General features: G+C 40.2%; 1 protein-coding gene across 2 annotated transcripts in view; it reads right to left on the reverse strand.

Moving 5' to 3' along the window:
- The window catches only part of PASK (PAS domain containing serine/threonine kinase), a 51,113-nt gene that overhangs the window by 25,346 nt on the left and 12,332 nt on the right, over positions 1-13,435 (reverse strand). For both annotated transcript variants that reach the window (XR_008597334.1, XM_054983813.1), the window contains exons 6-14: positions 12,795-12,935; positions 12,068-12,202; positions 8,352-8,666; positions 7,770-7,926; positions 6,567-6,738; positions 3,798-4,960; positions 2,799-2,980; positions 2,137-2,304; positions 951-1,076 (exon numbers count right to left, since the gene is read on the reverse strand). Coding sequence is in view for 1 of the 2 variants with exons in the window: in XM_054983813.1 (XP_054839788.1) it covers positions 951-1,076; positions 2,137-2,304; positions 2,799-2,980; positions 3,798-4,960; positions 6,567-6,738; positions 7,770-7,926; positions 8,352-8,666; positions 12,068-12,202; positions 12,795-12,935 (2,559 nt within the window). In the remaining variant the exon portion in view is untranslated. The remainder of the gene's footprint in view (positions 1-950; positions 1,077-2,136; positions 2,305-2,798; positions 2,981-3,797; positions 4,961-6,566; positions 6,739-7,769; positions 7,927-8,351; positions 8,667-12,067; positions 12,203-12,794; positions 12,936-13,435) is intronic.

A 13,435-nucleotide genomic window follows, 5' to 3' on the forward strand; every position in this document is an offset into this window, starting at 1 on the left:
TGTGCTATCAGCCCGGAGTTCAATGTTTTGGGGAAGAGGTGTTTTTTCCTGCTTTCCATCAGCACCATGATGCATTTGTGCACCTCCAAGAGTTTCCCCGGATTTTATCCTATCTTTCTCAAAGCTGCTTTGCTCTGAAGTTTTGGGAAAGATCACAGCAAAAACCTGGATGGCTGCTGTGTGGGTGGGTAAATTTGGATTTTCTGGCCCACAGGACAGCAATTTTCCCTGACTCTATTCCCACAGCAACCATTTCTTCCTGCCCTGCCTCAGTGGAGCTTCATATTTTTTATAAAATCAGCACTAGAGTATCATTCTATCAACATACCACTGTAACAGCAAGTGTAAGCAGGGGCTCTGAATTCTTAGCTTTCATTTTTAAAAAAGATAAGTCTCTAGCCCCCTTGCCTTGCCTAGATACAAGAAAAATGTGTATCTCAGGAAGGGAAGGGGCTAGAGACTTACTTTTTCAAAGTGAAAACTGGGAATTCAGAGAACTTGCTACACCTATTGTTATAATGGTATATCAATGTAACAATATTCTAGGGCTAACATTTTTTTTTTATTGCAAAAGTCCGGGTGGCCCAGCAGAGAGGAGGTTGCCCCGAGGGATTGGGCAGAGAAACTGCAGAGAAACCTGTTATATGAAGACCCCATTGCTGCTATGCTTTATCTGCAGCTGCACCAGCAACAGGGAAAGCCCAAAATCACAACCTTGTGTGGAATACATGCAAGTCAAGTGGGCTGACAACTGCTTATACCAGAAAAATGGTAAAGACTAACAGTGCAATCCTAAGCAGTTACTCCAGTCTAAGCCCATTGATATCAATGGGCTTAGACAGGAGTAACTCTGCTTAGGATTGCACTGTTAGTCTTCCCATTATATTCTCTATTATCCAACATTAAATTCATAATAATAGTTATGTGTTTGGATACTGAATGAACTATACCTTTATAATACTGGGATGCTGCAATTTTACCAAAATTGCAATTTCTTGAGTAACTCTCCCCAACTCAGGATCATCTACCCAGCAGTTATCCAACACCTTATCTTTCCAAATGAACTTCACAACAACCTGGGAATAAAACAAAACTGGCTAAAAATCCAATAGAGGAAACAAAGGTGGGGTGGGTGTAGAGTGCCATCCTAAAAGGAGTTACATCCTTTTAAGCCCATTGATTTCAATGGATTTTGAAGGGTGTAACTCTGCTGATTGCACTGCAAGATGTGTTTCTTTTAAGGACACTTGCTGACATTAAAATCTGAGCAGCTGATTTTAAAATAGGTTTAAGATACATATTTGACAGTACAAGTATGTACATATGTATTTTTTATAAACAAGTGTTTTATGCTGCTAATTTTGTAATTTGATTATGATTTTGTGCACTTCTGTAGCTGTTTTAATCATGCTGTTATTGTTGTTAATATTATAAGCTGCTTTGAAACTTTTGTTGTATATGTTTTGTAAAATAAACAAAATAGAAAATGCTGTAAAAATAAGCCCAGCTAGTGTTTTAACAAAATTTAATAAAATTTAAACTCTAAACAGTACACAAATCACTGTCATAAAGCATAATGCAAGGTAACTTACTCTGACAAGAACATTAAAATCTATTCCACACATATGCCTATCTGAACTGACATGAAGAAAGCTGTGGTTTTTGTTAGGTTTTGCAAGTGTCATCTCTTCAGTCATGAAAGGGTAAGTTGAAGTTTCTATAGCAAGTTTAGTGTAGAACCAATTAGGTGTAGAGTGCAGAGTAGACTCTTCTAAAGAATGGGAGGTTTTATTCTTAATGAGGTGACCCTAAGATTGACTATTGGCTGATCAGTATATTGGCAATAGCCCATGCTATCTTGCATGTATGCAGAAAGTAAGAAAGAGAGAATAAAGAAACAAGATGGAGCATATCAGAGTTATACTGCTGTTATTTTTCTTTTCCATATAACTTTTTCCCTAACTTTTGTAGTAAACTTTTCTTAGAAGCTAAACACACATGTGTCTGTGCTGCATTGTTCTGCTGTTCTTTACTCTGCTAAAAATTCAACAGTTTTGCATACCTAAAATAGTCAACTGAAACAAACAAATAAAAAGACTACTAATGTTCACCAGAGAACTAGTTTTGCTCTTTCACCTCCTTGTGATCCTTCTTGCATCTGGCTGTCCAGACAAAACCAAAAGCTCCTCTGCCAATGAGACCAAGTGTGTCATATTTCTTCCCATATTCTCCCTCACAAGCTCTCAGCCTTTCTAATTCTTCAGTTCTTCGTGAATTCTCAAATAAGGATGTTGTTTTGATCAACTGTAGCAGAAAGAAAGACACTTTTCAAACTCTGAGTGACTTTATTAATGTATTATAATCTAAAGAACCAGAGACACATTGAAAAATTAGGTTACAAACAGGTAAATGCAGTTGCCCCAATTTATATACTTTGTGATTATAGTCCGGTCTTAGATCCAACAGATTGTTTCCACAAAGAGAACAATTACTTCCCATAGAGTATGACTTTCCCTCCTCTCCCTTCCTACTGTTACAGCTCAAATGCTCCCCCAAACATTACACCTGGAGAACAGGGAAGATGAGAAAGTCATGCTTCATAGGTGGAAACTGTTCTGTCCTGGAAAGGCTCCATTGGATCCAAGCTTACGCCTGTTCTAATTCAATCCATATTGTGCAATACCCCTCCTGAAAAAAACTGGCACACTGACTACACTGTTATTTGCTCACTACTGTGATCTCTGCTCCCACAAACCTTGGCCTAAACAGAGTATCAGGAAATACTCCAGGATACTTACTTCTACCAAGCTGAGTGCAGACACATCAGCTAAGGTCTGGGAAGAACTGGCCAAACTGGAAAGAAGCATCTGTGTCTTGGCTGCTGCTTGTTTCTGGCTCTGGAAATGGTCTCTCATAACCCAAACACAGAAAAGACTAGAAGGGTCCTGCAGTTCCACACGTTTGACTTCAAAGATTATAGCTGCAAAATACAAAGCCTGTCAAGAAAACACTCTAGTGCCCAACAAACTGTAGTACTAGGAGCAGACAGAGATCAGAGAAATGTTACAACTTTTATTTTCAGGATGAGATTTTGAAATCTACACACAATTCTCTGGATAGGGTTTTAATGGTGGTGGTGGAGAGTGCCGTCAAGTCATAGCTGACTTATGGTGACCCTGGTGGGGTTTTCTAGGCAAGAAACTAACAGAGGTGGTTTACCATTGTGTACTTCTGCAACCTTGGTCTTGGTTGGAGGTCTCCCATCCAACTACTAAGGCTGACCTTGCTTGGCTTTCAAGATCTAATGAGATTGGGCTACCCAGGTCTAGGCAGGGTTTTAATATCAAAGCTGAAAACACTTGTTTAGTAAACATGATCAACAGGGCATTAATTATGAACTAATGAAATAAATGACTATTAGAAGACAGACTATCAACACAGGCCTTGTCCTGCCAGAACACCACCATACAAAAGTGGTGGTTGCAGCAAATGACTTCCTTTCCTAAATCTAAATTCCAATATCTAAAGAAGCGATCTTTGACTCTCAAAAGCTTATATCCTAAAAATCTTGTTGGCCTCTAAGGTGCTGTTCTACTACTACTACCTACAGCTGTTCTACTACCTACCTACAAATACCTACCTGAAACTAAATTCCATCAATTTTTCATTCCAGCTGTAGATGGAAGATTCTTATCTGAATTGAATCTTATCTTTCTGCATGTTTCCTGTATTTTTTCCAAGCAAAGAAGAATGTCCATTTAAAAGCATGAGAGCACTAACCATTATTTTGAACTTACCAAGTCGAGAACCATCTCTATGGTAGCAGTTACCCGAATAGCTGCCTTCCAAAATATCACAGTTTAAAATACTTGTTGGGGACCGCACAGCTTCTAGTTTCACAGGTGTTGATGTTATCTGTGCCATGCTCTGCTGCGTTATTGGCACAAATTCTTCTTGGGAACAAGCATCATCCAGTGAAGGTCTTTCCACATGATCCCCCATGCTTGCTGTGGCATTTTCGGTCTCTGAAGTGCAGCATCTAGATATATCTTTGTTTGAAGGCACCAAATGTTTGGAAGAGATCATGCTCTTCCGGTAGCTTGTTGGAGAACCACCACTCATAAGGAACTGTATCTGATCAGGAGCAAATGATTCTTCTGCCAGGTCCAAGGGCAGTCTGAGACCTTCTTCCTTGATCAAGTATTTCTTCTGTGATTCTGAGGAAGCACAAGAGTCTGAATTCGCCTGTGCATGATTCCTCAGTGACAGTTTGGTCAGGCCACAGGAAACAGCAGCTACATCATCACCTACCTTGTTACTAACCACACTTGCCAATGAAGAGACATTATAAGTATCTTGTGATGCTGCAGAAATAGGATGGGTATTGCTTCTTTCATTAGGCAGGAAGGCTGTATTTTCAAGGGCAATGTTTTCAAAGCTCCGACTTTTTGCGCTACCTGTCAGATTTGTGTCTGGAAGGTCACCTTTTTCTCCTTCGTTTTGTTTAGGACAAGATACAGTTCTACGCATTGGCTCATCCAGTATAGGAGTCCCAAATGACATATGCACAGCGTCACAAGGCAGACTCATCTCAAGTCCTAAATCATCATCCTCTACTGCCTGTCCAACAGAGATCTGACTGCACAGGACAGACTTCTCTCCTCTCTTGTTCACCACAAGAAACTCTGAAATGATACTATGTGTATCCAAAGGGTTATCACTTTCTTCCTGAACTAGGTGAGAAGAACTGCTGACAAGATCGCTATCTAGTACTGCAGTTCTATCTTGACCTAACACACATGGTTTTGAATAAAATTGTTTTGGAGAATGTACTTCAGACTGCTGTGAGACAACAGGCTCTACATTTTCTGTTTCAATGAATCCTTCCACATGTGGATTCTCAGAAGGCAATACTTCACCACAGGCTGGCATATCATCATGGACAGGCGTGTAGTCTGTTCTGTAGAAGAAAATATTTAATAGCTACATAACTTGTTCCCCTGTGCTATTACTAACACCCATTACATGATTTAAGGCCTGAAGATGAGGGTTTTCTTCACTTCCTAACTCTCTCTTGAAGGAGATATGCAAAATCCAGAACAATGGCTCTTCTAGAAGGCCTGTGAAAACATTTTATTCAGTCAAGCTTTTATACCTATGCTACAGCAAAACGTCTATACTTCCACTACCCAAGTTGCAAAAATTTAAAATATGTAATACTTAACTTTTTCATCAAGTGTAAACTTATACTACTTCAGCAACAAAAATACATCATTTAAAACTTATTTAGCATATGAATGTAGTGTTTGGCATATCTATGAAATTTAAAAGTATAAATGCCTTAGTTTTCTACAAGCAAAATTATAAACATACCAAATACACTGGGAGTGGGGCGGGGGGGGGGGGGGACGGGACTGCAAATTGCTGCACACTATACTACCGTGGTACACATACTTAATTTTTTTACCATCTGACAGGTTGGGAAAAAATGAAAATTGAAAAATAGAACACATATTTTGTAGTAAAGAAGCTATAGCAGGGTTAGCAGTCACACAACCACCACCCAACAGCCCAACAACATGCCCTTCCAGTTCAGCTGAGAAAAGAACAAGGGCTAAAGCAGGGAGAGAATGCAGAGCTTAGTTCTGTCATTTTAAAGGTGAAACTAAGCTCTGCTCCCATCCCCTACTCACTGCAAGTACAATGTCCACATGGATGCTCTTTTGTAGCCACCCTGCAGTTTTCTTTAAACCAGTTCAAAGGTGAAGCTTTGGGAGGTCCACAAGTCACGCTCATGGTGAACATGACCTCATGTGGAAGCTCACATTAAATTTGAGGACATGCTTCTCTCCATTCATGTAAAAACCCCTGTGCAGAAGCAGCCACTATCCCAATGATACAAACTGATCCCTGTAAGGCACTGATGTTAAATCACGGGGACAGTCAGACTTAAGCAAGCAAGCTTAATTCCATTCCCAGATAGTTAAGTTTCTGGGCTAGCCACACTTAACAGGGAAATGTGTACTAATGGAAGCCGGACTTCATTTTTTCTGTTGCTGATGTTTGTTTTTTTAAAATACCCTCTTGCAAACACATTCAAAACCTGGGGAAACACAGGAATAAGGAAATGGCACATTGGAAAAGGGCCAGAGAACACCCACACACACTTCTCCACTCATAAGAGCCCCCTTCTAAACAAAGTTTTCCACTACATGCATTTGCATGTAATGTGTGTAGTAGCTAGCTCTTAAGGACTTTGTACAACAGAATCTCTACAGGCTAGTTTTCCTGACGAATGGTGCCACACAGAGTTACTCCCTTCTAAGCTCACCGACTTCAGGTGACTTTGAAATGGATAGCTGTGCTTAAGATGGCACTGTAACAGAGCAAATCCTAAAGGAGTCTACTCAAAATCCTATTCAGTGGGACTTACTCCCAAGGAAGTATTCTGAGGATTGTACTGTTAAGTACTAGAGATCATAACAAGTTCTCCTATCCTGAACACAGATCAGTGCAAGTTGAGTGCCTAAAACAGTTTCTGATTTTGACAAAGATGTAAAACCTACCCATCCAGTGGCATGGAGATCTCTGGGGGAGATGAGAGAACAAAAGACAAGCTACCCACACTCTGCAGCTGGCTTTCCTTCCTAGTACAGACACCTTTTTCACTCCTTGGTAATTCCTGCTGTTCTTCCTGGAGTGGCAAAACCACATCTCCAGCAATCAACAGGTTGGCATCTAAGTAAAAAAACCCAGCAATGGTAGACAATTATTATTTCAGTGAGCCACACACTAAATCGATCTAAGGGATACCTCACATGTTAAAATTTAAAAGGCTATATGGCTCCCTACAGCATTTTTAATGAAACACAGGTACTTAAAATATTAAAGTTTAGTCAAGTACACAAGTCGTGTTGCTTTTATCTTCTCAATCTGCAATTCATGAAGCAGGCCTATGTCCATCGTGGTTAGTTGAAATTATGGTTCTCAGTCTGAGATAGACCCTTCTAAGATTGGGTTGTTGCTAAGGGAAGTGCAAGCTCCTATGCCAGACTCCTGTTCAGATTGGGACATTAGATGAAAGTTCTACATAGTGTATGCCTCTTCATTTTAATGCGGAGTAATAGTACAAGAATACAGGGCAAAACCCTTCCTTATGTTCTCAGCCTCTTTTAACCAATTGAGCAACACTTCATTGCTTTGCCTTGCCATTAGCTTATGGGAAATTCAACTTTTAAGGAGGCTGGTAATTTTTTCTTAGACATACTGTTGAAGGAACTACTTTACATATTCCAGTTAAACTGCACAACTACAGAATGTGCTCATATGAGCACGATATTTATTTACAACACATCTAAAAGCCCAAAGAACAAATACATGCAAAACTTGTCTTTATTGTCAATATTTACAGCAACTCAAGAGTCTGATAGGAAACTTCCATCTCATCTTAAACACATTTCTTCCTAAACTCTATGATGCCAATGAGGAACACTCCCTGACATCAAATCCATCAGTTGACAAGGGAAGCTAAGTTTCAGATACACATTCTCTCACCAAGCGAAAAACATTTCTTGTCATGTAGCAGTTTTAAGATTGTGTAATTTTTTTTGCAGATAGGTGTGCCAAATAGAAGTAAAAACAAAAGAAACAAAAACTCTATCAAAGAAGAGGACCTCTAATGCTTTATATAATTGCCAAGGCGACCGCATTTCACATGCAAACCATGGAGACCTCTTTTTTGTGCTCTACCCATTCCTTGGTAAATGTACCTTCACCACCTTCCGTAGTGCTATAGGCATCCACCTGGGCTCCAGAGCAGCTCACATTTTCTGCATCTGCACCATCTTCAAGAGATGGCAACGGCAAAGAAGATTCATCAGCTCTATCCATGTACTTGTAAAATCCAGGAATCAGGAATGTAATGTTCTAGAATACAAAAAGCATCGTTACAAAAATCTATTCTTCTTTTTGTTGCGTGGTGATAAAAATGAACATGACCTGTGATTGAGCAGCAGCAGCAGCTGAATTGCTTTGTTCAAAAGGGCTTGCATTTTTGTCTTTGTCCAATAGGTAGACAGACCACTGTTATAATATGCAGTTGGTTGATGAAAGCTCCAAAGTGAGCTTCCCTTATCCTCCGACAGTAGTAAACTAAACATTTCTGGCAATCTAATTAAAGCCAAGCTAATCCCTAGCCAATATGCCCATCCTGTTGAACAGCTGCCCTCCTCCCTTAGTACTGAGGAATGGATGTTCTTCCTAAAACATACTTATGATCCACTAAGACTAACAAAATAACACTTCACATTCTCACAGAGTTGTTTCCCAAGAGAAAAGAAATAAAATTTTACCTTTCCCAGCAATTCCCTTTTTTCATAGCCAAACAGCATTAAAGAAAATGCATTGTTGATTCCATAAACTGTACCATCCGCCTGAACTGTTATCAGCCCGCTGATAGTGGTAAACACCCAGATAGTAGCAGAGAAAGAACACTCCATGGAGAAGGCTGTTCTGCGGTCTTCTAAATTTTCAGAATCAAGTACTGACATATGGTCATCTTGTACAGTTGTAGCTTTTTCAGGAGGAAAGTTCACCTTCAGTTTCAGGCTTAGAGGAAATGTTGTACCCTCCCTTGCTCTGCCCACAGACCTCTGAATCTTGAAATTCTGAAAGAAGCAACTCTTAGTCACACAACACATCACATATCTATGCTCACACAGATGATATAGTCACATCAACAGCATAATTCTAATTCAGACTGTAAATTGCTAGGATGGTTACTAAGTTCCACATCAGATCAATGCTGTACACCCATGTAGCAGTACACCCATGTAGTTGTCAGTTCTACGGCAGTCCATGACAGATAGATCCCCAACCCCCTCACAGCAAGTACTCCATGGTTCTTGGATGAAAAGGTTTTATTATAGAGATCCAAGTAAGTTCACAGGCACCTCCAAAGATGACTAGGATTGGCAGGAATGAGAATACAAGCGTATACACTTTGATATAAGGAGCAGGATTCCCCTGGGGCAATTAGCAGAAAGGCACGAAAGTCCCAATTCTCATGAGAAACACAACAGCTTTGTCTGGCCAGAGAAAGCCAGAAGATTACAAGGAATTCGACTCCCTCTGTCTCTTTAGTACAAGGTCAGTAGCAGGCTTCAGAGATAACAGACTCAACATTAGCACTTTCGTTTTTAGGCAAGCTCAAGATGGCATCAAAATAATGGTCACAATACATGAGCATAATAAGAGAGCATATAGTTACACAGTACGATCAAATCAATACAGGGAACAGAGAACATATGAATGGCATGGATGAATGGTACGTAGACATGATAGTAGTGTCCAGCCAATACCATACTAGTATGAACCCAACACCCACAGGACTGAACCAGTGTGTAGGCCCATTCTTCCCACATGTTGCATTGGCAAAAATACTGAAATACGAAAACTTGAGAGTGAAAAACAAAGCTTCCCCCACACCCTACCATGCCTACACAGCCATGGTAACTTAGGATACCAACTAAATCTACATCCAGTTATACTACTCTAAACAACATATACTCTATAAAAACACCATATCTCAAACGATAGGCTGCATAGCACAGGGCTTTCTCTCTCTAGCCCATGAGATGCACAGAACATGTGAGAGGAACTTTGGTGATGGAAGCACTAGTGAAAGGAATGTTTTCATGTGCACACACACACAAAAAAGGAAAGTTTCGAAGAACAGCCAAGGAGAACAAACATTTTCTTGGCAGTCAAGAAAATACAGGCTAGTGCTGTGTCTAAGGGCTGAAATACCTCTTTTGCACACACAGAAGGTGCTTTTAATGTATTTTTATGTGCTTTTAACACTTTAAAATTATCATTTTGTTGAAGTTTGCTTAAGTTCCTTTTATATCATAATTGTAATAGCCTTTGACTCTATACAATAAATGCTGCTGCTGCTACAAGGAATGGGTAAGAGATCCAGAGGAGTTAGCCATGTTAGTCTGTAGTAGCAAAATCAAAAAAAGTCCAGTAGCACCTTTAAGACTAACCAATTTTATTGTAGCATAAGCTTTCGAGAATCACAGTTCTCTTCGTCAGATGCATGGAGGGCGGGAATGGGTAAGTATCAGCAAAACGATTACATCATCTCCAACAGGGAAACGCCTAATTATGGGAATCCCACCCCCACGGAGGAGATATAAAAGCTAGAACACCACATAGATGATGACACCCATTTAGATTCACAGCTCATACCATGCACAGACTGCTTGAGCCCGCTTGCTGTTTATTGCTACTGAGAAACATTACTCATTATTTTCCTTACTGCTCTTCTAGCTCTTTTGAGGCAGTCTTCTGACATGGGAGAGAGGCCAGAACAGGCAATGCCAGCCATTGGTTAGCTTACAGTTCACAGGCAATGCCAGCCATTGGTTAAGCTTACAAAATAACAGCTGCCACGACCTACATGTATCTAACTGCTCTGCCAAGGTATTGTCAATGTTCTTTTTTGAACTGGGCTCCTGCACTATTGCATGAAGCTACAGGAATAGCTCTATCTGCGATTCTGCCATCAATACAGCTTTCAAAGGCACACAAGCCTTCAAAGATGGCCATACCATTCATCTGACTTGCAGTCAGAACTCCATTCTTGATGCTGTTCAATAAATGTTTGGATTATTTCACATTTGTGTCAGTTGTAATGGGATTTGGTATACAGGGATCTATGCCGGCTCCCTGCTGGTTACCAATCTCAACGGTCTTCAGCATAGGGTTTACACTCGAAGCACAATTATGCTTTAGCAAAGGAAATACAGGCTCCTTGGGGGTCACAATCCTCCTGATCACTGTTGGCATGATAAATCTATTTGACAAGCTATATGGCAGTGACTGAGAACAAGCGTTGCTGGGATGTGTATCAGATGGCAAAGGAAACAAGCACAATGAATTTAGTGGAGAGATGGTCATATGGGAAGGTGCTAAGCTCAATGAACAGAGTCTGAAGAAGCCAATCAGCACAAGCCACACCCCCAATGACTGAGTTGTATGGTTCACAATCTCTTATGTGCCTGGGACTCCTTCCACTAGGGCTGTTTGGTGGCCAGCCCCATATGGGGCTTGACTGAGGGATCTCAAGCATGGTAAACATTATAACAACATTTGATTTATATACCCACTCAGAGTGGTTTACAAAGTATGTTATTTTATCCCCACAAAAATCACCCTGTGAGGTGGGCCTTTCACTGCAGTCTTGCCTGCAGGTTTCAATACTAATACTGGGGAATTCCATATTCCATGACATCTTTTTTCTGTGTGCACAGTTGGGTGTGTTATTTGAGTAACACTCTGCAGTGTGCAAGACATGGTTCTAACCCTGCCTTCTTTGGTCTTACTGCTAATCAGCTTTTTTACTAGCCAAAAGATGAACTGTGCTTTATTCCAAACTTGACCATAATGGGACTAGAACCCCCTAAGAACCCTTCTGTCTTTCTCATGAACCATCAGGAGCAGACAGGAATGTCTGGGAATGCATATTTGTTTCTCTTGTTACAGCCTCAGTGTCTATGTCCTCCTTGCTTTGCAAAAAGCAGATCCCTTGGACATGCCCTTTAATCATGAGTCCCACCCTAGGATCTCATTGCTTGGGAGAGACCATGGGCTTTCTGTAAAGGTTCCTTCTTCCACATAAGCTATTTCCTTTGCTGTGTGTCAGCCTATCAAAGAGTATGCATTTGCAGGAAAGGATCTGGAGGCTTTAGACCCCTACTCCATTGCCATTTCTATATTGTTAGCTCCTTGAAGCTCAGTCGTTTCAAGGAGCTAAGACTATTTCTGAGAGAACACAGGATACTAACTAGGTACATGGGTCAACGTGCTGGCATCTGGGGCTTAAGAAACTGCCAGTAAATAAAGTGTTAATTGACAATGAGGCAACCAGTCAAATGCAGTTTGACTGCAAGTTTCAAATTACTATCACAAAACTAAAGCTACATATAAGAATCAGCCTATGCAAAAGTTAGCACTTAAGTGACATTAAAAATAACAAGTGGATCAGTAATTCATAGCATGATACCTTAGGGATTTTCTTGCCAGGTGGAGGAATTTGTATAGAAGGAATTAAGTCTGTGATGTAATGACCAACCACGTCTTCAGGTGATGAGTAGCCATGGAGATGGGCAAAAAGGGAGTCACATGAAGTTATCTCTCCCTTAAGAAGATTAACAGAATTTGTTTCTTATTATAATTGCAGATTAGTGCATTCCACAACATTAGTTTGACAAGATAAAATGGCCAAAATACACACAAAGGAACAATAGCAGAGGTCATAACTAATTCAGCAGACAAGGCATAATGAAATGCCACTGTGAGAGGGATGACAACTTCCACATAGATCTCTCATTCCCAGCTAAAATCCAGTCCTCATAATTCATTTTCATTCATGACCATGACTGAATAGTTCAGCAAGCTTTGCAAACACTTCAACAAAAACTCCATAACTAACTTAAAATGACTGCAATAATTTGGCAAACAACAACAGTTATAAAATAATTTATTTTAAATAATCCCAGTTCTTCAGTATGCTTAAAGCAAAATGTTATTCAAGTGATATATCTCATACAAAATCCACTAAGGATTTGATGGACATGTATGTTTTGCCTTTGATGATATTAGCTAACGTGGTCCTTGATGCATGCAAGGGACCAAACATGTTTCAATAAATCTTGGTTTAGTGATTGGCATCTGTCACTACATTGCTTAAATGACAAACATTTATATATAGCAATTAACTGAATACTCACATTGCTTATGAAGCAAACAGAGGCAGCAAGTCTTTCAACAGGCTCCAGAACAACCACACAGTACTGACCACCATGAGTTTTTATTCTTTTCATCCATACAGAGACTGGGATCTTTTCATTGCTATGAGAAATAACATCTACCTGTTGATAAAGCACATTATTAAGTTTCTCACTGGCAGAGCTGAGAATTGGATAAAGTGCAATGCCAATTTCAATATAACCCTTTATACCATAAGAAGCAGAGTCACAACATAGAAGAAATGTGTACATTCAGACACATGTATAGGGGATCCCCAGGTGAGTTCCCATAGCTGGTCATCACATCTATTTAAATGTACCAGAACCAGGGCTTTTTTTCTGGGAAAAGAGGTGGTGGAACTCAGTGGGTTGCCCTCGAAGAAAATGGTCACATGGCTGGTGGCCCCACCTCCTGCCATGTGACCATTTTCAAGAGGTTCTGGAACACCGTTCCACTGCGTTCCTGCTGAAAAAAAGCCCTGACCAGAACTATTCCAGGCCTAACCTAGGGACTCAGCCATTTGAGTGATTTAAAATTCAATGTATATACTGAGAGCAAAGAACCATAGCAGTAGTTTATTCCTGTTCTATGAAAAGCACCAACAACTGACAAGCTGCAGATC

The sequence above is a fragment of the Eublepharis macularius genome, chromosome 6 (genome assembly GCF_028583425.1).
Source record: "Eublepharis macularius isolate TG4126 chromosome 6, MPM_Emac_v1.0, whole genome shotgun sequence".
In the NCBI taxonomy this organism is placed as follows: Eukaryota; Metazoa; Chordata; class Lepidosauria; order Squamata; family Eublepharidae; genus Eublepharis; species Eublepharis macularius.